This window comes from Schistocerca cancellata, chromosome 4 (assembly GCF_023864275.1).
Source record: "Schistocerca cancellata isolate TAMUIC-IGC-003103 chromosome 4, iqSchCanc2.1, whole genome shotgun sequence".
Lineage (NCBI taxonomy): Eukaryota > Metazoa > Arthropoda > Insecta > Orthoptera > Acrididae > Schistocerca > Schistocerca cancellata.
Window position 1 is genome coordinate 917,264,792 of NC_064629.1, and position 23,114 is coordinate 917,287,905.

The following is a 23,114-nucleotide window of genomic DNA, read 5'->3' on the forward strand; positions in this document are numbered from 1 at the left end:
GTAGGGGTAAAAAGTGCAGAGGGAGACAAAGGCTTGATTACTGTAAGCAGATACTAATGAATGTAGGTTTTGGTAGCTATGCAGAGATGAAGAGGCTTGCAGGGGACAGACGAGCATAGAGAGCTGCATCAAACTTGGCTTCAGATTGAAGACCACAACAACAATAGTCAAGCCTTCTTTCATACATGCATTCTCATGTTGTTTCCTTTAGTCAAAGCTAACGATATAAGCCAGAGATTGACCAGAAAAGATCTGTTGAGCTCTATTTCGTTCTTAAACCCATCAGCCAGTTTTGGGTGCTATAAATCTCCTCCTAGCCAGCAGAAAGTAAATATTGTAAAATTGAGTCACCTTTCTGTTTTATCTTTTGGTTACGAATTTTCTGATCTCTTCCTGTAATTTAATTGAAATGGTAACCACAATGTACATGTTTCTTGGTAAGCTGGCAGATATATGCTTCATTCTTTACTTCTGGAGTATTCACCACAGATTTAAATGTAACAGAGTAAAGAGATGTCTTCTTTCTGTAAATTCTTAAACTCATATCTCTCAAACTAAGCTACTCTTTCTCTTACTGAAATACAATGTTCTTCATAGACAGCCCTTGAAAATTTTGGTTAAGTCTTCTATGACACTGAGAAAAGACAAAAACAGTCTTCTTACAAAAAAATTAATAATTGTATCATAAAGAGAATAAATTGAAAACTGACTTGTAAAGTGCCAAATATAATTAAAAATACATTTGAGTACTGCACTGTTAGCAACTTTCTCTTTTCACTCGAGTGTATGTCTTCATATGATCAGATTTCTCTTAAGGGGGAAAAAAAACTATTTTTGATGTCTTTCTGAATGATTCACAAAGCTTTGTTGGCAGGGTAATGTTACATAATTTGTAGCAGTTGTAGCTTTCAGAACAATTATTTTTTTCTGAATATTTTCTGGGTGGGTCTTCACAAATATATGGTTCACTGGCCAGATTAGTGCAGTTAAGATGCTGGTGACTCTATGAAAAATGGATGACAAAGCTGTGAAATGAAATCCATATTTTACAAAGAAAATGACACTGTCAGTTTTGGCCACTATTAATTTATAATCATTATAATCACTATTAATTTTGTTTTCAAGTTGCAAATATGAATGAAAGTGGACAAACTACAGATTCTCTTAGGTAGATGGACATTCATATTCTTATAGTGACATCTGTCTTTGATATACCCCCAGCTACTGTAATGAGAAAGATGAATGTTCATTTTGGGGCAGCAAAGCATAGGAGTGAAGACGATCTTGAGAAGCAGTTTAATGAAGTATGATGGGGAAGGAAGAAGAGATGTGTTCCAGAAAAGTAATATATTAACACTTTCTAGTTATTATATGTAGTAAATGCAATAAATGTATCCGTACATTTTCAGATAATTCATTAGGTAAAAATGTTAATAACTCTTGAAGTGTTTACGTAAGTTATTGTGACAATATATGTTGTAGTCCGGGAAGATGAATATTTGATAAATAGAAGAGGCCCTGAGCAGCAAACATACCAGTACACAAAATGTGATTATGTAGCTAAACTTTCACACAAAGTTATTCACATCTGCTACTGTACGTGCCTATCAGTTGTTCAGCACCTCTTCTATTCGGTCAGTAGTGATTGATTGTCACATTCACATTCGCAATTCACTGAGGAATGCAGTGTCATATTTGTGAACCTGCTCTTCACTAGATGGTAGTGTAATGTACACAAGACATTTCATTAATGCTAGCCTTGGAACACAACTCAAGTTGTAACATACATTGCTATATTTGTGTAAAGTGTTGTTAAATTAATGTCAGCAAGTATATTGTCGTGACATTCCCAACTATTGCCCAAAAAAATTGGATACTCTCTAATTCTTAGGTGTTATTGAGAAGCCAATTTTACTAATGATGTAATGAACTGCACATGCAGTTTTTGTATGGGTCAAGTTCTGAAAAAATGATGTGCTTCTAGGTCATGGCTGAGGGGAGCTATTGTCCTTGTCTTCTTGCTTGGACTTACCTGGACCTTTGGATTACTCTACTTGAATGAAGAATCACTTGCAATGGCATATATATTTACAACACTGAACAGTTTTCAAGGAATGTTTATCTTCATTTTTCACTGCATTCAGAATGACAAGGTGAGAAATTTTATTTATTTGTTGTTAATGTTATGTCCAGATCACCAAATAATTGATATTTGATTTGAAAGATGTTTTAGATAGAAAACACAATTACAAGTAATTGTTGTAAGTGCTGTCACATAAATATGACCCCGGGGAAAAATTTTTTGTCCTAGATCCAATGCAATGTTTTATCTCTTTCACTACGAGGTGCATTCAAGTTCTAAGGCCTCCGATTTTTTTTCTAATTAACTACTCACCCGAAATCGATGAAACTGGTGTTACTTCTCGATGTAATTGCCCTGCAGACGTACACATTTTTCACAACGCTGACGCCATGATTCCATGGCAGCGGCGAAGGCTTCTTTAGGAGTTTGTTTTGACCACTGGAAAATCGCTGAGGCAATAGCAGCATGGCTGGTGAATGTGCGGCCACGGAGAGTGTCTTTCATTGTTGGAAAAAGCCAAAAGTCACTAGGAGCCAGGTCAGGTGAGTAGGGAGCGTGAGGAATCACTTCAAAGTTGTTATCACGAAGAAACTGTTGCGTAACGTTAGCTCGATGTGCGGGTGCGTTGTCTTGGTGAAACAGCACACGCGCAGCCCTTTCCGGACGTTTTTGTTGCAGTGCAGGAAGGAATTTGTTCTTCAAACCATTTTCCTAGGATGCACCTGTTACCATAGTGTCCTTTGGAATGCAGTGGATAAGGATTACGCCCTCGCTGTCCCAGAACATGGACACCATCATTTTTTCAGCACTGGCGGTTACCCGAAATTTTTTTGGTGGCGGTGAATCTGTGTGCTTCCGTTGAGCTGACTGGCGCTTTGTTTCTGGATTGAAAAATGGCATCTACGTCTCATCCATTGTCACAACCGATGAAAAGAAAGTCCCGTTCATGCTGTCGTTGCGTGTCAACATTGCTTGGCAACATGCCACACGGGCAGCCATGTGGTCGTCCGTCAGCATTCGTGGCACCCACCTGGATGACACTTTTCGCATTTTCAGGTCGTCATGCAGGATTGTGTGCACAGAACCCACAGAAATGCCAACTCTGGAGGCGATCTGTTCAACAGTCATTCGGCGATCCCCCAAAACAATTCTCTCCACTTTCTCGATCATGTCATCAGACGGGCTTGTGTGAGCCCAACGTTGTTTCGGTTTGTTGTCACACGATGTTCTGCCTTCATTAAACTGTCGCACCCACGAACGCACTTTTGACACATCCATAACTCCATCACCACATGTCTCCTTCAACTGTCGATGAATTTCAGTTGGTTTCACACCATGCAAATTCAGAAAACGAATGATTGCACGCTGTTCAAGTAAAGAAAACGTTACCATTTTAAGTATTTAAAACAGTTCTCATTCTCGCCGCTGGCGGTAAAATTCCATCTGCCATACAGTGCTGCAATCTCTGGGACGTATTGACAATGAACGCGGCCTCATTTTAAAACAATGCGCATGTTTCTATATCTTTCCAGTCCGGAGAAAAAAAATCAGAGGCCTTAGAACTTGAATGCACCTCGTATTTCTTACAAGCTCCCATTATTAAAATGGTGAAAACATTGTCACAGAAGTCAATCTACAGACTGAAATTTAATAAAAAAACCCAATCTTCAATGCCAAGATCTGAATTCGAGTTCTATTCATAGCACATAATCATATGCTGTCATGGGTATTTAGTTAAGAAATTACCCACCTTAGTGTATCAGTTTCATTGTTGAATATACATGATCCCTGAATTTTGGGCATAAAAAAATCCTGTCAAAAGCTGACTGTTTTTGTCCCTGATTTTTATGCATGCAATTTAATGTGTAGAGAGTTGCAATCAGCAAAGAAACGTGTCTCTAAAAGAATATTACCGATATCTGTTGTAGCCAATCCTTACTTATTGCATTCCATGAAATATATGCTCTTCTTACTTGTTTGCTATAACTGCCTTGTTCTAGGGCTCAGTTTTCATAAATATCTTTCTTCGTGCATGTAGCCTGTAAATCAACTGTTGGAATGCCAGTGATATTTATAAGTTTTGATAAACCACAAATCTGTGGGTATTTGCCGTCTACATATTTAGACTGAGATTCACAGTACTATCAGATTCTGTATTAATTTATGTCTTATGTCAACATCTGAGTTTGGCTGAATGTTCAAGTTTCAGCTGTTATTTTATTTGTAATTTTCATACTTGTGTTTAAAAGAAATTAATATGATTCACGACATATAGCTTACATATGCATTGTTACATATGGTCCACTAGTAATATTTTATGTTAAGCTGTTTTGTCTTGAGCAGAAGGGTAGTCTGTGGTGAAAGATCTTTCAGGTAGAATGAGGTAAAAACTAGTTTTGATTGAATTGCAAAACGCTGCTGGAGAGAAATTCTGCCTTGTGTAAGACTCTGTTTTATAGTTTTGTTATTACCCAAATGTGTTTCAGCACTTAATGTGCTGTTATCACTGGGATTTTTTGTTAATTTTGTTTCTCACATGACACTGTTACTTATGGATGCTGGGAACTTTATACCCACCACACATTCTCATAGTCTACCAATATAGACAAGTGGTAGAGTTATTTGGGAAAGAAAAAAATATTTCACTGACGATAGCATATACAGAGTTGAAACACATTTAGGTAATAACAGAACTATAAAATGATATACTTTGGTGTAAATTTGTGCTTACTATGTTTATGTGTAGGTTAAGCTTCTGCCTAATTTCAAAAGAATGAACATCACAGTCACATCTCGAGATGTTTTTTCTTTTGAGATGCCGTTAGTGTGTACAAAGAAGGCAGAGGGATTATTTCCAGACTTAAAAAGTGGCAGACTTGAATCTCTGCATTTAGCTAACTTTATCACTCTGATAATCTTTCTTCTGTATATTACAGAAGGTTCTGACAGAAAGTAAATACTGTTGGAGTGAAGGACACCATTCTCTGAATGGCAGAAACATTGAGTCTTCAATAGGCACACACAAAAGAGAAAGAAAACTTGCTGGCTTTTGGATTCCAGCATACACACCTTGCACCACTACAATTTGCCAGCTGGACAAACAGTGCCAGGACTTCATTTTGGCAGGTGGACTGTTGGGATGAGGGTTGTGTTGGGTGTGGTGTGTAGAGGGGAGAGATGTGGGAGACAGTAAGAGGGGATATTATTGGTAGCTTGCAGCTGGAGGGAGGCAGTAGGTTTGCTGGCTATGAATACTTTTGGCAGGGTGGCAGGTGCACAGCCTAGGTAAGTGATAAACAGATACTGGAGTCAGTGGGGAGTGGTGCATAGTGAAGGGTTGAGAGGACAGGGGGTGGGGTTCAAATGGGATAGTGATGCACAAAGTATGACTTTAAGCAAGTCAAAGTCACTTAGCTTCTCCTACTCAGTTCTGACTCTCAACTCCAAGGTGCTGAACCCTGAGAACATCAACAACCCTATGAGCAAGCAATATAAGAATTGTATCATGGAATCTACAGGCATCATATAGAACTGGAGCCCTTGGAAGTCTGATTGGAATAATGAATACCTATAAGGTGGATGTAATGGCATTGGAAGAGATAAGGTGGACTGGCTGGAATACCTCTCAGAAATAGCCGTGTACTTTGTAAAACAGCAGCCACAACAGTAAATTTATATTTGGTATGGGATTTATAGTCAGTCCAAGCACTGAATGATTTGTGGGATTTAAAGCAACAGGTCCAAAGATACGTTGTATACAAATAATGGGGAAGTTCTTTATGTGCCATCTCATAAATGTACATGTCCTTACAGAGGAGAAGACAGCAGAAGAGAAGAATGCTAAGGTAGGGCAGGAGTGATTCTTTTCCTCTACCATTGGTATTGTATTAGATTGCCGTAGTGTAAGAGGTGATAATATTTACTCTAATCATACCTCCCCCTACCAAGAGTAACAGGGAGAATTTCAAATGCACGTAAAGTTAAAGGAGAAAGACAGAATAAGTATAATATCTCAGAGCTTAAGGACCCAAAGAAGGCTGAACACCTAGATACTGATTTGGAGAACAGATTGACAGAAATCCTCCAGAATTTTACTCATAACATAAATGAGCAATGTCATAAAATGAGGACAGAAATACAGATTGCTGCAGGGGAAGTGGTTGGTATGGAACAACAGATGAGAAGAAATGAATGGTATGATGCAGAGTGTGAGGATGCAGTAAGAACAAAAAACAAATTGTACCAAAAGATGCAGACCTGAAGAACAAGAATGCTACTGGTTGACTATAGAGGAAAAGTGCCACGCAGAAAAGAGAATTCACAAAGCAGAGAAGAGAAGTTTTTTGAAAGGCAGATGCAGGATATTGAATTACTAAATAGCACTAATGAAAGTAGGAAATTCCTTAGAAATATCAATAGCCTCAGAAGGGGCTTTCAACCAAAAACAACACAATGTAAAGGGAAAAATAGTGAACTAACTGCATCACTGGAGGGAATGTTTCATAATTTTCCAGTGTGCTTTAAGGAATTACTATAATCAGAAAATGTTAAAGCATGGGGACTAACCAAAAACAAACAGGTAAAAGGAAAATTGGATGCCCTTGGTGCAAGAGATTAGCAAGCAATAAAGAAACTAGCTAAAAATTAAGTGATCTGGCTGTGATATATCAGCTGAGTTTATTAAGTGTGGTGGTGATCAGCAAGCTAATGCCTGCATGCAAGAAGTCATCCCAAATGATTGGAAAACAGGAGTAATATGTGCTATATGTAAGAAAGGGGATATTTTGGAATTTACAAATCGAAGATGAATTACATTATTGGGCACCACATATAAATATTCTCCTAACTGCTTTGGACCTATGTAAAACCTTTCACAGCAAAAGCAACTGGGAGACATCAGGCACACTCTAGATCTGGCAAATCAGCTATTGACCTAATTTCAATCCTGAGACATATACGGGAAAAAACAAGAGAATAAAATATCGAAACTCGTCACACATTTGTTCATTTTACAGCAGCATATATCACCATAAAATAAATAAGCTTATTGATGTTATGAAAGAACCCGGCATACTACAACAGTTGATATGACTTGTAGGTCTACTTATGGAAGAAGTAGTGTGTAAAGTACAGATACAAGGAAATTTAATACCAACCTTTAAGGCTGACTGTGGACTGAGGAAAAAGGGTGTGCACTCTCATGTATGCTTCTTAGTACAGTACTAGAGAAAATAATAAGATTGGCTCAAATTGACATAACAGGCACAGTATTCAATAGAATGGTGTGGGTTCTGGCCTATGCAGGTGATGTGGTTAATACTGCAAGAATATAACTGACCTCTAAAGAAACACATAGGACACTGGTGGCTGCAGCAATAGAAATAGGACTGAGTTGAACGTCGGTAAAACCAAATGGATAAGAGTAATATGACCAGAACTAAATATCACTGTAGAAATTGACCCGGTGTGAACAGAATCTGTTAGTGAATTTGTCTGTCTGGAAACACTGGTAACATCACAGAATTATGTGTTAACGCAGAAATAAAATGATGCATCTATTTATCTAGTAAATGATGAACTGGTCCTACTACTGAAGTTCAGGACTCTGTCCAGGAAAACAAAGTGTCAACTACATAAACTTTAATACGTTTGGTATTAACATATGGCTCAGAAACCTGGATATTGACACAACAGTGTGAAGAGCTAATAGGATGTTTCAAATGGAAGGTGTTCTGCAAAGTCAATGGGATGACAAGTGAATGTGGAATACGGTGTAGACTAATTTTTGTACTGTATAGATTATATAAAGATCTCAAAATCATCAGATTTATTAAAATAAAGTATGGGAAATGTGTTGACCATACCTTTCATATGGGACATGAGAATTCAACAAAAATAATGTTACGACAGAACCCATTCTGATGATGAAGCATGGAAAGACCTTTGCTACTTGGATGACTTACAAGAAGATCTAAAAATTATTGGTGTCAGATGATGGAGGTGCAAGATACTGGACAGTGTTTAATGAAATGATGTTGTAGAGTAGACCAAGGTGCATCAAAGACTGTAGAGCCAGGAAGAAGAAGAAGACAGCTCAGAAGAAGGGGAAACTGTTGCATAAAGGGTGTGGGGACAGTGGGTTCATGAAATGAAGCCAGAAGGGTTACAGAATTGAAGGATGTGTTGCGTCAGTAACGGCCATCTGCATAGTTCAGAAAACCTGGAGGTGGAGGGAAGGATCCAGATGGCTTGCCCCCCCCCCCCCCTCCCCCCAACATGAAGAATCAGCTATGAAAGAGCACCTCCCATGTTACCCATTATCACTCTGATCTGGAACAACTGAACCATATCCATCACCAGGGCTTTGACTTTTATTTATCATCATGCTGAGAAATGACAGATATCCTACCCAAGATATGTCCCACATGTCCTTAAGTGGTATTCCGTCACACATCCAATCTACACGACATACCTATCCATGCCACAGGGATCGTACCCCTGTGGAAGATTCAGTTGCAAGACCTGCCCAATACACCCAACCACAATTTCCTAATCCAGTTCTCCCACAGGCTTATCCTACCCCTTGAGATGCAGGGCCACCTGTGAAAGCAGCCATGTCATATAACAACTATGCTACAAGCACTACAAGACTTTTTATGGTGGTATGACTACCAATCAGCTGTCCACTCGGATGAATGGCTACCACTAAACTGTTTCTGAGAACAGAGTTGATCACCTGGTGTCGTAGCATGCAGCTGAACACATCATCCTCAACTTCAATGGCTGTTTCACAATTGGGCCTTTTGGATGTGCCTCTCCACCACCAGCTTTTCTAAACTGTGCAGATGGAAGTTCTCCTTGCAACACATCCTTCATTTCCATAATCCTCCACCCAGCAGTTTCTGTTTGTCCTTCCTCTGTCTTGTCGCCCCCACCAACCCACATCTCCATGTCACTTTCTTGAATAAAATGTAACAGCCCTTACCTTGTGAGACTGATCTTCCATACTGAGTACTGTAATTTTATCTGCAATTTATAGCTTTACTTTTTCAGAGAGACATGTCTCATATTTCCCTTGCCATAGCAGCTCTTTTTTTCCCATAAATGCACTTATGGTTTATAATGGTTACCTCCTTTTCATCACGCGGTTATGAGCAATTAATGTCAGAAACTAAGCTGGTGAATACGAAGACTGATATTCCAGTTACCTAGCAAATTAAAATTATTGATAAGCTGTTCTCTTTCATTGAATGAAGCAATGAGCATTTCCAGTCACTGCCTAACACATCAGACATTGACCTAATAACCCTAGAAACAATACTCATTTTGCCATAACTTTTTCTCTTTTTAACTAATTGATTAACAGATTTCTTCTCACTTTCATCTTTTGATGTTCAACACATTTTAAAGATCCTAAGAGGAATACACAACTGTCACACTTATTACACTATTACTGTAAGAAACAACAGATTAAGAAACTCAACTGATCATGTTTGCAGTCACAACCCTACTGACCTAACAGGTCTAATGCAAACAGTGGAAGCAAACCTTTGAATTACCCCAATCTATCTCTGATAAGACTGACTTGCAATGTTCTTTCTGTTATAACTAAAAGTGAAACCTTTTGTATCTCAGTGACTTACCATGTAATTTGAAAGTCACTTTAATGCCTTATAGTACTGTCAGCTGACTATCAGAATGTGCCATAAACTCATTTCCTAATTAAATGGACTTACCCCATTTTTTTTCTGTGGGGTCTTCAGTTGTCACGAACCTGAGTCAAAATTCATCTTTAGTAGAAACTGTATTCAAAATGATGACTCAGCAACCTCAGATTAGAAGAAATTAAAGAAATTATATGCTCACTTGAAAACAGTAAAGTATCTGGTGAGGTTGGTAGTACGACAGAGTTTTGGAAAGCTCTTGTCGACAAACTTGTTTTTTATCATTGAGGACAAAATGTCTCAAATGTGAGTGATACAAAATTTTTTAGGCTTACTGATACATGTTCAGAAGGATATGAAATGGGAAATGCACTAAATAAGAAGCAGAATACACTTATGTATGAATCTGGTCAGTTGTAGATGCAGTAGTTGCTGTTTTTCCAAACTAGTTCAATTACAGCTGGGCTTTTGCTTAACGACTATAGCAAATTTATAACATTGTCTTTGAATGTCTTGGATTTTGAGAAATCAGTATTGGAGTCACAATGTATGATTATATTTTTCTTGATAGAGTTAATTTCTTCCAAAAGTTACTCCACGTGATTATAAAAAAAACTTTTGTGTCTCCATCTGGTGACCTGTATAGGCAAACAATAACTGTATTTTGCCATGGTAATTCAACCATAGACAGTTCTAAACTTTTTCACTAGACACATTATTATATTTAGCTACAATGTTGGATTCAATATTTGCTCTAGCATATATAAAGCTGCTGCCATACCTCATTTTTCTGTAGATGAAATGGAAATCACTTTTAGCCACCAACATTTGTGTCTTTTCAGCTGCTTCTATGGCTTCTAGCTGTAAGTATTTTAGGTCAGTCAACTGAAATAAGTGTGTGTGGCCTGTCTTAGCACCTGGAGATTGGTTGTTTCATCTGGAAAAACAAGAAAAAAGGGGGAAATATTTTGTAGAGATACAGTTACTTTTAATTAAAATTTCTTGTGTCAGTTCTACCACCAATGAACCTCCACTCTGAGAAGGAGCAGAACACTTTTCTTTTATTACATATTTACTATCCAAATGCACAAATTCTCAATGAAGAGAGTGCCACAAAGCTGGAAAAAGGCAAAACTCATTCCAGTTTGTAAGAAGCTTGTGAGACTTAAGCATAGACCTATAGGCAGTGATGTTCTTTATGGAAACCACAAAATGCTATGAAAGAATCAACATGATTTGTGCAACCCTTGCTCTTTTTGTTCACGTGGTCCAGAAGGCAGTAGATGGTGCAGGTCAGGATGCTCCTTTTCTGTCTTGGCTTCCTGAAAGCCTTTGATGTATTTCTGTACTGTCACTTCATAAAACATTTCTTCATACTGATTACCTGAAGAGATATGTACTTGGATTGAAGACTTCTGATTGCATGAAACTTGGCTCGATCTGTTTGTTCATGAGATCCAGAAGGCAGTAGATAATGGAGCTGAGATTGATATTGAGTTTATTAACTTCCAGAAAACCTGTGATACAGTTTGACATGGTTATCTAATATGTGACTGCACTTAAGACTTACTAATAAACAGAACTTAATGTCTTACTTAATGGGGAAACATTACCAGAAGCAAAACTAGCATCCGGTGTACCTCACAGTGGTGTGATATGACTGCTGCTGTTCACAATGTGTATAAATATCCTGACAGATAACATCTGTAGCCCTATGAGGCAGTTCATAGACAGTGAATTTGTGTACAGAAAAATTACAGCTTTAGGAAGACATTACAAAGTGCAGAGGGACCTGCAGACATAAATTTAATCTAATGTGCATAAAGATGAAAAGATGCAATATCATTGGCCAACATGATTGGCTATCAGCTGCTGGTTTCAGTCACAACCATTAAATATACAGAAGTTTCTGTCTTGAATGATTTGGGCTGAAACAGTCACATAAATCTCAATGTTAAAAATAGGTCGTTTACAAAATACTTGTCTGATCAGTACTTTACCGAGCGAGGTGGCGCAGTGTCTAGCACACTGGACTCTCATTCGGAAGGACAACGGTTCAGTCCCGCGTCCGGCCATCCTGATTTAGGTTTTCCGCGATTGCTCTAGATCAGTCCAGGCAAATGCCGGGATGGTTCCTTTGAAAGGGCACGGCCGCCTTCCTTCCCCATCCTTCCCTAATCCGAGCTTGTGCTCCGTCTCTAATGACCTCATTGTCGACGGGACATTAAACACCAATATCCTCCTCCTCTGATCAGTACTTGAGTAATGTTTCATTAGACTGGGGCCTTTATGAAGTCAGATTAACATAAGATATTCAAAGTAGAGCAGCACTTCTGATAACTGGTTTGATTAGTCGGTGTGAGAGTATCATAGAAATGTCAATAACCTGCAAAGGGGGCACTTAAAAAAATGAGTGCATCAAGGAGAGTCTTCCACACAGAAGTTAAAGAGCCCATGTTCCAAAAAGAGTGTAAAAATGTATTACTTCCACTAATGTATTTCCTTCCATAGTATCTTGAGTAATGACCATATCACTTAAATGAGAGAAATTAAGGTTCATACAGAGTTGGTGCTGACAGTCTTTTTCCCCATATACTATCCATGAACAAAATGGGAAGAGGGTAAAATAACACTGGTGCAGTATGTACTCTCCACCAAATACTGTACAGAGTATGCACATAGATGAAAAAATTCTTTTGTTCTGGCAGACATTCTATCTGTTGTATTAAGTATTTTATTTTCTCTTGATGTATTTGATCTTAGAAGTGTGCACTGTAGGTTACTGTGTGTGAAATACAACTTCAGCCATAAATGATTTTGGACTAGAAAAGTAGTAGTGAAATTTTAAGTATTAAATTTTTTAAAATGAAATCTTGTATTTCATCTGGCAGAAACATTAACCACACATTGTGTCCAAGCTTAGACCATTCAGGTTAATAAAAAAAAAGTTTAATCTTACTTTAAGTACAAAGTTACACACATTTTTGGAAAGAAAATTCTGTGCTTGTGCTTTGTGCACAGAAATTAAAGTGAAGGAGAAAGAGATACTTAATTGTATTATTTAGTCATTGTCTACTGGTGCGGTTCCAAAATATTTGATTGGAAGTTTTGACTGAATACAGACGCTATAACATAGCAGGCGTAAACAAACGAGAACTTAGACCGCATGAAGGGAGTGGAACAGAGCAGGAGATAAGGTTCCATCTTCCTCTCACAGAGCTGGCAGCCTATGACTGTGCATGTTCTGCTCTCATGCAAAAGCAGAAATGACATAATGATCATGGGGATTGCCAATCCCTTCTGGCGGTCACATTCGAATCCTGTCATGGACCAGGATTATTCTCACCATTCATTTAAAAATAAGAAAACAGCAAGCAATGCATAACACGAAGCAAAACGTAGTACACCAAGCATTGGGTAATGAGTAGAGTGCAACTGTTTGCAAATGGTGCCAGGGTTGTGAATGTGGAATGTGGTAGTTCATGCCTGACCTGTACACAAGGCCTGCTTTAGGGGCGGTCATCCCGCAAATTTGTCCAGGATACCAAAATTTAGTGGCACCATTTTGGCAATAAATGTGAGAATAATAATGATATGTTAAATATTCAGTAATAGGAAAAAATTACTGCATGCAAACATAAAATTTAAGTTGTAGTTATGTGAGTGGTTTTCATCACTTCAATTATCTAAATTTGCATTATGATGATGACATGTCTCACTGCGCAAAGCCTGTTGGTGCACAATTGAGAGCATCTGGTTGATTTTTGCCACTCTTTGTGGTGGTCAAGGTTCTCTTTTCTTGCTGCAAGACACCAATGTCATGGTTGAGTGACCTATCGCTACATGGCTTGCGGTAAGGCAAGTGGTAGCTGTGAGCCATTCACATAAGAATTCGCCATAAGAATAAAAAGGAAGTTCTCATATGAAGCTTGAGATAAACCAATCAAAGATCCAAAAGAACAAAATAAATACATTTTTAAAAATTTAACAATTGATCAAGCACAAAATGTGTTAGATGATAGATATAAATGACTTAGTAACCATAGTAATTATATTCAATTCTTATATAATATATATGTTTTAAATACCATATCCAAAGAAATGCTATTAAAATACTAAGGATTTAGAATATATTTTAACAGTTGGTGGTTCTGTTGACATAAATGGGCTACAGTTAGCAGAGGAAATTTCAGCAGTATCTGAACCTTTCGACAAAAAAAGGAAGTCTAAGCAATTGTAATCTACCCCCTCCTTCTTAATCCCATCTGTTGTCCACATTAGTCTTTTATGGAGATTTGAGAGGAGCGAAGATTACAGTAAACTTTCTAGTTTACTTAACTTGTCATGTCGAGCTGGCTCCAGTTCTTCTTGTCTAGTGGTCTGATTCGTGAGGCTGAAAGTGTCACATTTTAGGTCCTCGCAGTTGGAGTGATCTAAATAAATTTGAAGATTGTTGTTACAGAATTTTTGTTTTTACATAACTATTTTCTCATATTTTAGTATATCATACAGTCTTTTGATTTTTCACATTAACAAAGCCAAAATTACATTGCTAGCACAAAATACCAAAATCGTCCAATCACATCAGAGACTCACACTCTGTGAAAGTAACCATATTCCAAAGGGTTTACAATTTTTCTTAACAAATGAATTTCTACTAGTTTCTGTTACATTATTACTTTTGATTATTATTTCATAAATGAATCCCGAAATAAACATAGTAACTACTAAAGTATTGCGTAATTAATAACAGAAATTTTAAGTGTGCCACTAGTTCACAATTTCACATGTTTCTAAAAACATTATTTCAACTGTACATTCAGAACTTAGTAGTATCAAGACTAAAACATTTTACAAAGTAATTCAGTTTCGTAAATTTTAGCTTGAAATACAACATACTGTGTATAAAATTATAAGAAAGTTTTCAGAAAAGCAACTGAGTTTATATTGACCTGTCCAAAATTCAAAAAATAATACTGGTATCAACAGTTACTGTTGAGGAAAAGTAATGCTAGTGGAGAGTGTCCTGTTACACAATGTAATGAGATTAATTACAAAGTTAAATTTTGACCCATATTTTACTAGTCCTTTAAGAATATTGCTGATGACACCAATAACTGTAGCAAGTCACAAAAAGAGTTTCTCTAAGTCAAAATTAATTTAGAACTTTTTACATTCAACTACAGAAAATCATCTAAACAGTTTTGCCACTTTCACAGTTGAGCTCGAAATTGCTGATCCACTAAATTTAAAGGATGTAATAAAAAGTTTGTAGAACTGAAAGAAGAAAGAAAAAAAGACATTTTTTGTGATTTTAGCTTATTTGGTCTTACTTCATTTTATTTTCAAAACAATGGCATGTAAAAATTAAATGGTTAACAACTTCTGAGTAGTTACACATATTTCTTAATTAATTTCGCATGTTTTGTACTGCCTGATTATCAGTGTTATGTTCTACATTTCTTTCTAAACATATGCTTTTTTAAAAAATTCAAGTAAAATGATTTAATTTTGATTGGAAATAAGGGGGTGGTGATTTGTCTTTTTGTCCAGGACAATGAAACTGCTAGAATGGGCCTCACCTGTACCAGTATCTTACTAAACCATACTTCAAATCCCCCCCCACGCACACACCTAAAACTGCCACATTAAAGTGTCCATATAATAATAGAAATCATCTGTTTGTAAGATTTATTATTCCTATTATATTACATTACATTATTTGTATTCCTTGGCTGCCACGGAGAGTAGTCTCTAGGATGTTGAGAAACATCAAGGACGTACATTTAATACAGTGAAATGACATTATGTTATTTACCACACAGCATAATTCTAATTATGCAGTAACCTAAAACATTAAATTTTAAGAGTTTATAAGAAGATATTGTTCACTAGAGTAGGAGTTGGAAAGTTCTTTAATTCAGGCTTAAAACTCTACTGCATTATCCAAATAATATTTAATGTACTTTGGTAGGCTGTTGAATACTCATGTACCCATGTATCTGACTCCAGATTACTAATTATGTTAACCCCTTGAGGTCTTTGTGGTGATTGTGTTTTGGTTCTGGTGTTATAGTTATGCTTTTCACTATTTTTTGTGTAAAGAGAAATATTGTTAATGAAAAAGGACATTAATGAATATACATATTGTGAAACAGTTGTCAAAATGCCAAGTTTTCTGAAGAGGTCCCTGTAGTATGTTCTTGAATTAATGCAGGACATAAGTCCTATAACACATTTCAGTATTCTGAAAATACTACCCCTTTAACTTGAAATTCCCCAGAAAATGATGGTTTTCACAAGGGCTTTGAGGATAAGCAAGAAGGAAGTTAATTGTAACTGCCTGTGTGTGAGTTCTTATTACTCTAGTTGGCTCTAATGTGTGTTTACAGTTATTTTCGTATAAATGAGCATGAGGAGGATTTCCATGAAATAGTGATCTATTTCTGCAGTGTAAACATTAATCTGGACAAAGTCTACCATTGTGGTCTTGCCCAGGACCTCATTACAACAAGTGCAATTTGTGCAGTCCATCTCCTGGCAATTATAATTATGGTTACCATAGTCTGACATGACCAGGAGACAGTGGCTGAGAGTGTCGATGGTGAATCTCCAAAAACCATGAAAGTCAACAACAGTGATGGACAAACAACAGTTCAGCACAACAGAATGGCAAGTCTGGAATGCAAACCAAATCAAGAGCCTAAACATAGCAATACCTGAAATCCAGCTATAATGCGTACAAGGAATGATATGAGAACACAGTCGGAGCACAAATGATGTACAGACCCTTGTGCTGATAGCTTTATGGCGTGACGGTAGGTGCCGATAGGCAAGGGGTGTGCCCCGCACTGAGCACTGAGGCAGTGAGACCAGCACTCAGAAGTATTAGCAATGCCACCTTGCTGCTGTCATCTAGGTCCATGCCTTGTGGCTGTCTTTCGAACTTGTCTGATTGGGATACCAGGAAATATTCCAAAATACTATGCTCAATGTATCTAAATGCTATGACAAATCTATGGCAGAACTGTCCTCCGTTATGACATAGGAGGAAGTCAACCTGATGGTTGTCCCAAAAAGTGATGGTTAGACGAGGTCATGGATTAAATGTAAGTGACAAGTCACAAACCTGATGCTGCACTCAACAGAAATTTTTGGTGAAAAGCAACGTAGTGAATGGTCCCTGTGTCAGTATGTGATACATGTTAGGAAATAAGTGGTTTTGCATGCATACTAGCATACACATCTCCATTTGTCACTGTAGTAACTACTTTGCTATATAGTAACAAGTATATGAGGCACTAGGAGAGCTAACATTGAAGCAATTACTATGTCAAATCAAATATATAAATCAGAAAATACATCAGAGAAATCTTTTGAGAACATTAATAAGTGATCACTAAATCCTCTCTGTGGATCATATACACACATCAAAAAAAGTTTTGCATCACTCCGGTTCCCAGAACACCTGAAGATAGACATTGACTGTGGATATTGTATCACAGACACAATCCCTTTGACTGTTCAGAGATGTCACTAAACCCGCCCAAAGATGTAAACAACCATCCACGAGCAGCACCTGTTAGATGGAGGGGGTCCGACAGCCGATCAGTTCCAGTCATTCCACCAGGAAGGGGGTACACGGCTCGTGTTGCCTGTAGTTCAACCATGCCTAGATAGTCACTACTGCGGTTTGATCGTGTCTACATTGTTACTTTGTGCCGGGAAGGGCTCTCAGCAAGGGAAGTGACCAGGCATCTCGGAGTGAACCAATGCGATGTTGTTTGGACATGGAGGAGATACAGAGAGACAGGAACTGTCGCTGACGTACCTCACTCAGGTCGCCCCAGGGCTACTACTGCAGTGGATGACTGCTACCTATGGATTATGGCTCAGAGAAACACTGACAGCAACATCACCATGTTGAATAATGCTTTTCGTGCAGCCACATGACGTCGTATTATGACTCAAACTGTGTGCAATAGGTTGCATGATGCACAACTTCACTCCCAGTGTCCATGGCGAGGTCCATCTTTGTGCATCCATGACACCATGCAGCACTGCACAGATGGGCCCAACAACATGCTGAATAGACCACTCAGGATTAGCTTCATGTTCTCATCACCAATGAGTGTCGCATATGCGTTCAACCAGTCAAACATCGGAGACGTGTTTGGAGGTAACCTGGTCAGGCTGAACGCCTTAGAAACACTGTCCAGCGAGTGCAGCAAGGTGGAAGTTCCCTGCTGTTTTGGAGTGGCATTCTGTGGGGCCGGCGTACGGTCATGAAAGGCGCCATAATGGCTGTACGATACTTGAATGCCATCCTCTGACCGGTAGTGCAACCAAATCGGTAGCATATTGGCAAGGCATTCATCTTCATGGACAATAGTTCATGCCCCCATCGTGCATGTCTTGTGAATGCCTTCCTTCAGGATAATGACATCGCTCGACTAGAGTGGCTAGCATGTTCTCCAGACATGAACCCAATCGAACATTCCTGGGATTGATTGAAAATGGCAGTTTATGGATGACGTGACCCACCACCAACTCTGAGGGATGTACGCCGAATCGTTGGACAATCTGGACCAACATTGCCTTGATGAACTTGTGGATAGTATGCCACGACGAATACAGGCATGCATCAGTGCAAGAGGACGTGCTACTGGGTATTAGTGGTACCAGTGTGTACAGCAATTTGGACCACCACCTTTGAAGGTCTCACTGTATGGTTGTACAACATACAATGTGTGATTTTCATGCACAATAAAAAGGGTGGAAATGATGTTTATGTTGATCTCTAATCCAATTTTCTGCACAGGTTCTGGAGCTCCTGGAAATGAGGTGATGCAAAATTTTTTTTGGTGTATGTATTTCACTAAGGGAATGTAATGCTTCAAAGAATATATGGTGCAGGAATCAGAATGGTGCTTGCTGTCCATTATTTGAGCAGGAAAGGAACTTATCTCTACAGTTTGTGATTAATGACGGAAAGCCATGAGTGTAACCCAGTGAGTGGCAGGTGAGAGAAGCTACTTCCTCCCATCCCCTTCCTCCCTCCTCATATCTCTCTCTCTCTCTCTCTCTCTCTCTCTCTCTCTCTCTCACACACACACACACACACACACACACACACACACACACACACACACAAACAAAAGAAAAAACAAAAAAACCTTCAGAAGCCAAATTCGCTTCCTGTGTTGCCAGACAGACAAACGAATAATTTCAGTGTCAGTTTGTAGAAAGCAACATTTAATGGATACTGGCTCACAGAAAGTGTACCCAGGATCATGTGTTTCGAAGATCATATCCCTTCCAAGGAAAGTGAAATTAATGCAGAGTTTCAAATGTTCCCCAATAATTCATTGAGATACAAATTACAAACAAATATTTGAAATTTAATTTTAGTGGATATTTTCATTAGCTTCAAGGTGTCTGGTGCAGAACTGATGGCTGTTATTTATGTAATCCCATGTGACAGTATGGGACTAGGTCAATTTTCCTTACCCTCATTATGTTGGTACCAGTGCTCCTCCTAAGATTTGACCCAGGATTTTTTCCTTTTTTTTTTTTTCTTTTTTTTGTGTAGGGTTATGACCAGAATACAACTAGAAAAAAGGAGCAGCTAGTACACTGGGGTAAAATATTGAAGATTTAGTCACATAAATTCTTCTTCGAATCTTTGCCCACTGCTTTTAGTTACCTCAGGTAATTCTAATAAAATGTCTCGTCAGATTTGATCAGCTGTGTTATAAGATGAATAACTGCATTTAAAGGAGAACTGAAATATACTTGGAATCATTAATATCCACTAGTTAACTCATTATCATGGGAGTAAGGTTAAAAGTTCAATTTTTTCTCCTCCTCTTCCTCCTCTTTCTCTTAGTCTTCTTCTTCCTCTTCCTTTTCCTTTTCCTTCAGTTATCTTATCAGTATAGCATACTGTCATGATAATTCTGCTGTCAACAGCATGAGTTTTTTTTTAAAAGTACAAACAGAAAAATTCTCATCCCAAAATGCATGTGATAGAAACTGTGTTAATTTGTTGTATTTTGTGCAAAACATTTCAGCACAAGAATTATATTCAGATCTTATCCTGTGTAAAGTATTCAATAAGAATAGCCAAACTTAACAACCTGAGAGAAATTACAAAACTGGTGACTTTTCTCAGGTGCGAAAGGAATACAGGAAGCTTGTGCGGAGGTACCCGTGGCTGCAGTGTAGGAAGAAGAGCAGCAGGAGCGGAGCAGCCAAGGAGCATGGAGGACGTGGCATGGCTTCCGGATCGGGCTCGGGATCTGGTTCGGGTTATGCTGCCAACAATCCCAACTCTCACTCGACGGACAGTTCGGCCCTGTCACCGCACGGCACTAGCGTGGGTACCTCGACTTCGGCGCGGGCGCTCGCTCGGGCGCGGCCCCACCACAGCCCCGGCGCCCCCGTCCCTGCGACCCGGCACGCTCAAGGTAATGCTGTGGCAATTCTGTCGGGCGGCCAGGCCCCGTCGAAGTGACCGCTCGACCGCTGTGGTGGGGCCCGCCTTAATCTGCCTGCCTCGCCTAGTGTAGTGGCTTTTGCATGTTGGCACGGAGCTAACGGTTGCGCTGCGCTGCACCGTGTGGTGTTGGGAGTGGCTGGGTCGGCACTTCTGTGGGCTTTTTGGAGTACTTTACTGATAAAAATACCATGTGCTTCAAAAGTCTGCTGAAACTGAGTAAATATGAGCTACTGACTGTCATTATGCTCACAGATAAAACATGTTCTACCAAGAAAGCTTTCGTCTATAGAACTGAATACACTGATACGTGAATGCTGTGCCCATGTTTATATAACATTTGTGCCACTTTTGTAGCCTTATAAATGAGAAGGAAAAACTAAATTATAACATGTTGTTTGTAAGTATTACTTAAACCAGTGTACATCAAATATGATGTGCTTCTGCAGTGCCATAGTTGCTTCTGGAAACTGAAGCAATTTTGGAGCCTGGAATGGAAGAACAGATCTAGCAACTGTGGCACTATGGTACTGAATATAAGAATATATTTCTGTACGTACGTTTTAATTGAGTCAGGTAATATTTGTACAAAGATATTTAAACAATGAATTTGTGTACCAACACTAAGCCTACAAGACCAATAATTATTATACTCGAATTACATTTTCAGTTCATTCAACATTATACATGTGTTTGGTTTCACACAAAGGGTAACCTACTATTTTCAATGCAATTCCTTACATTTTGCAATACTATGAACCGTAATACTTTTCGTGATTTAATCAACATTCATAGAAATTCTCTATGGTGCATGTATTACACATTTTGTTGCAGACAGATTTTATTGTATTCCATTTGAGATGGACATTGGTGAATTTTTAGCATGAGAATTTTTCCTTTGTATTTGATTCTTACTTGGTTCAGCACTTCAGTGCTTTCAGCAAGTGATAATTCAATAGTAATGCATGGCTCTTCCATCCTCATTCTTTGTAACACAGTGTAATCTGTGTCTGAACTGATAAGGATGTTACTGTGAGAGATCAAATTTATACAATCTCCCTTTTCTTCACTTCAGCCAATGTGCTCTTTTTTCCACTCCCTCTTTTTCCCCATTCTTTTTCATATGGTCTTTTCATGAAAATAGTTATTTGACCATAACAGTGACTTCCATATACTTATGGGAAATACCCTTTATGGTTACTTCATTCCATTGATAACTTTCTCTCTGAGAGAAATTTTTTTAATATGCTTGTTATGTGTATTTGCTTTGGGAACACACTGTGATAGAAAGTGTGTGTATTAATCATACAATACTTCAGATAACTTTAGATTCATAACTTGAGTCTATTACTTTCAGGACTGTAGCCTCTATATTTCATATTATCTTACATTGATTCGGAATTTACATTTGGAAGAGAAACTGTGGTCTAAGATGGTGACTGTCTTCACTCAGTGGAAAAGAAAGTTCACTCACAATACACAGGAATTAATAATCTGGTTGGAGTGTAGATTTTTCTCATTAGTAAAATTACTTGAAAAAGATACTGCAGAGAATTTATAAAATGGATGTTCTCTGTGTGTGTGCTACATGTATGAGGTTACTTTTGCAACCATTTCATGAAATCTTTTCAATTCTTCCACCCTTACTTATACTGCCAACTTTTACAGTAAAATGTTTATTTGTTTGACAGTAAAGAACTCTGTTATGGTATTTGGATTTGAAAAGCTTATTTTGTCTAGGTCATCTGCTGTTGCAGTATTTTGTCTACAGGTCTTAAATCTAGTAGTATTCCTTGATATGTCGTAAAGATCAACTTCATTGTATATTCTCAACTTTGTTCTTTTATGGTTTCGTGCAACTTACTTTAAGTTGTTATATGCTGTGGTAAGACTGCATCCACAATAACAAAGCAGTCAACATAAAACTGTCTTGCCAAGATATGTGTATTACAGTAGCGAAATGTTATTAAGACTGAGGCACACAGTTTTCTTTATTTGGCCAGAAACATCATCCATCGAAAGTGGTGACTTGTGGGTGACACCATTTCTGTTTGTAACATTATTTCATATTTTCAGATCATTAGACATTCTCACTAGACAACAGACATTCATCACAAAACACACACGGTGTCTTCTTAATTTGAGTAATTTGAAATATCTGACAACTTAGTTTGAAGTTGTAGATGTAAGGTTCAGAATTATTTGAATGTCTCATCCATCATGTTTCAAAACTGCTGCTGAAGAACCGGGACTAGCAGTGGCTGCACGTACACGTTCATGTGAGGTGCTGGCTGAGGTATGTGGGTGTTTCAGTATGTGCTGACACTGCGGAGTCACGACTGCCTCGGCACTGCAGCCAACGGTCTCAACAGCGACATCCGGATTGATGTGGAACCAGCCGTCGAGGTGTGTGTTTCCCCCCTTCACTGCCCTGTCCTTTCAGAACATGAAGTATCAGAACCTAAATCAAATACCATTTCTCTCCGAACCTTGGCCCCAGCCTCCACTGGGCACCTGGCATCGCTCCGTAAATCTTTGATGTCAAAGGTGAGCCTAACGTGCATGCTTCTCTGCGTCAGTCTTTGTGACCGTGCACGCTGCCAGACCCTTTCCTTCGTGCATCCTATAAGCAACCTGTCTGAGCTCTGTGCTCCTTTCTGTGTTGTAGATATCTGACCGATAGGGAAGAAACCCAAAGCAAATGGAATATGGAAAGAAAAGTTCAAGTTGTGAACTGAACTGAAATTGTTGAGGTGTACAGCCCATAAAGAATTATCATACTTTTTTGTGTAAAATCAATTTTATATGTTTTATGACTAGAGATGCAAATTGAAGTGAAGTGGGAAAGTGATGATATAGCTGGAATTCG

At 38.4% G+C, this 23,114-nt stretch overlaps 1 protein-coding gene across 1 annotated transcript in view; it reads left to right on the forward strand.

Moving 5' to 3' along the window:
- Positions 1 to 23,114, forward strand: part of LOC126184502 (latrophilin Cirl) — a 796,671-nt gene that overhangs the window by 764,828 nt on the left and 8,729 nt on the right. The window contains exons 17-18 of the mRNA XM_049926894.1: positions 1,985 to 2,153; positions 19,922 to 20,125. Coding sequence (XP_049782851.1) covers positions 1,985 to 2,153; positions 19,922 to 20,125 — 373 coding nt within the window. The remainder of the gene's footprint in view (positions 1 to 1,984; positions 2,154 to 19,921; positions 20,126 to 23,114) is intronic.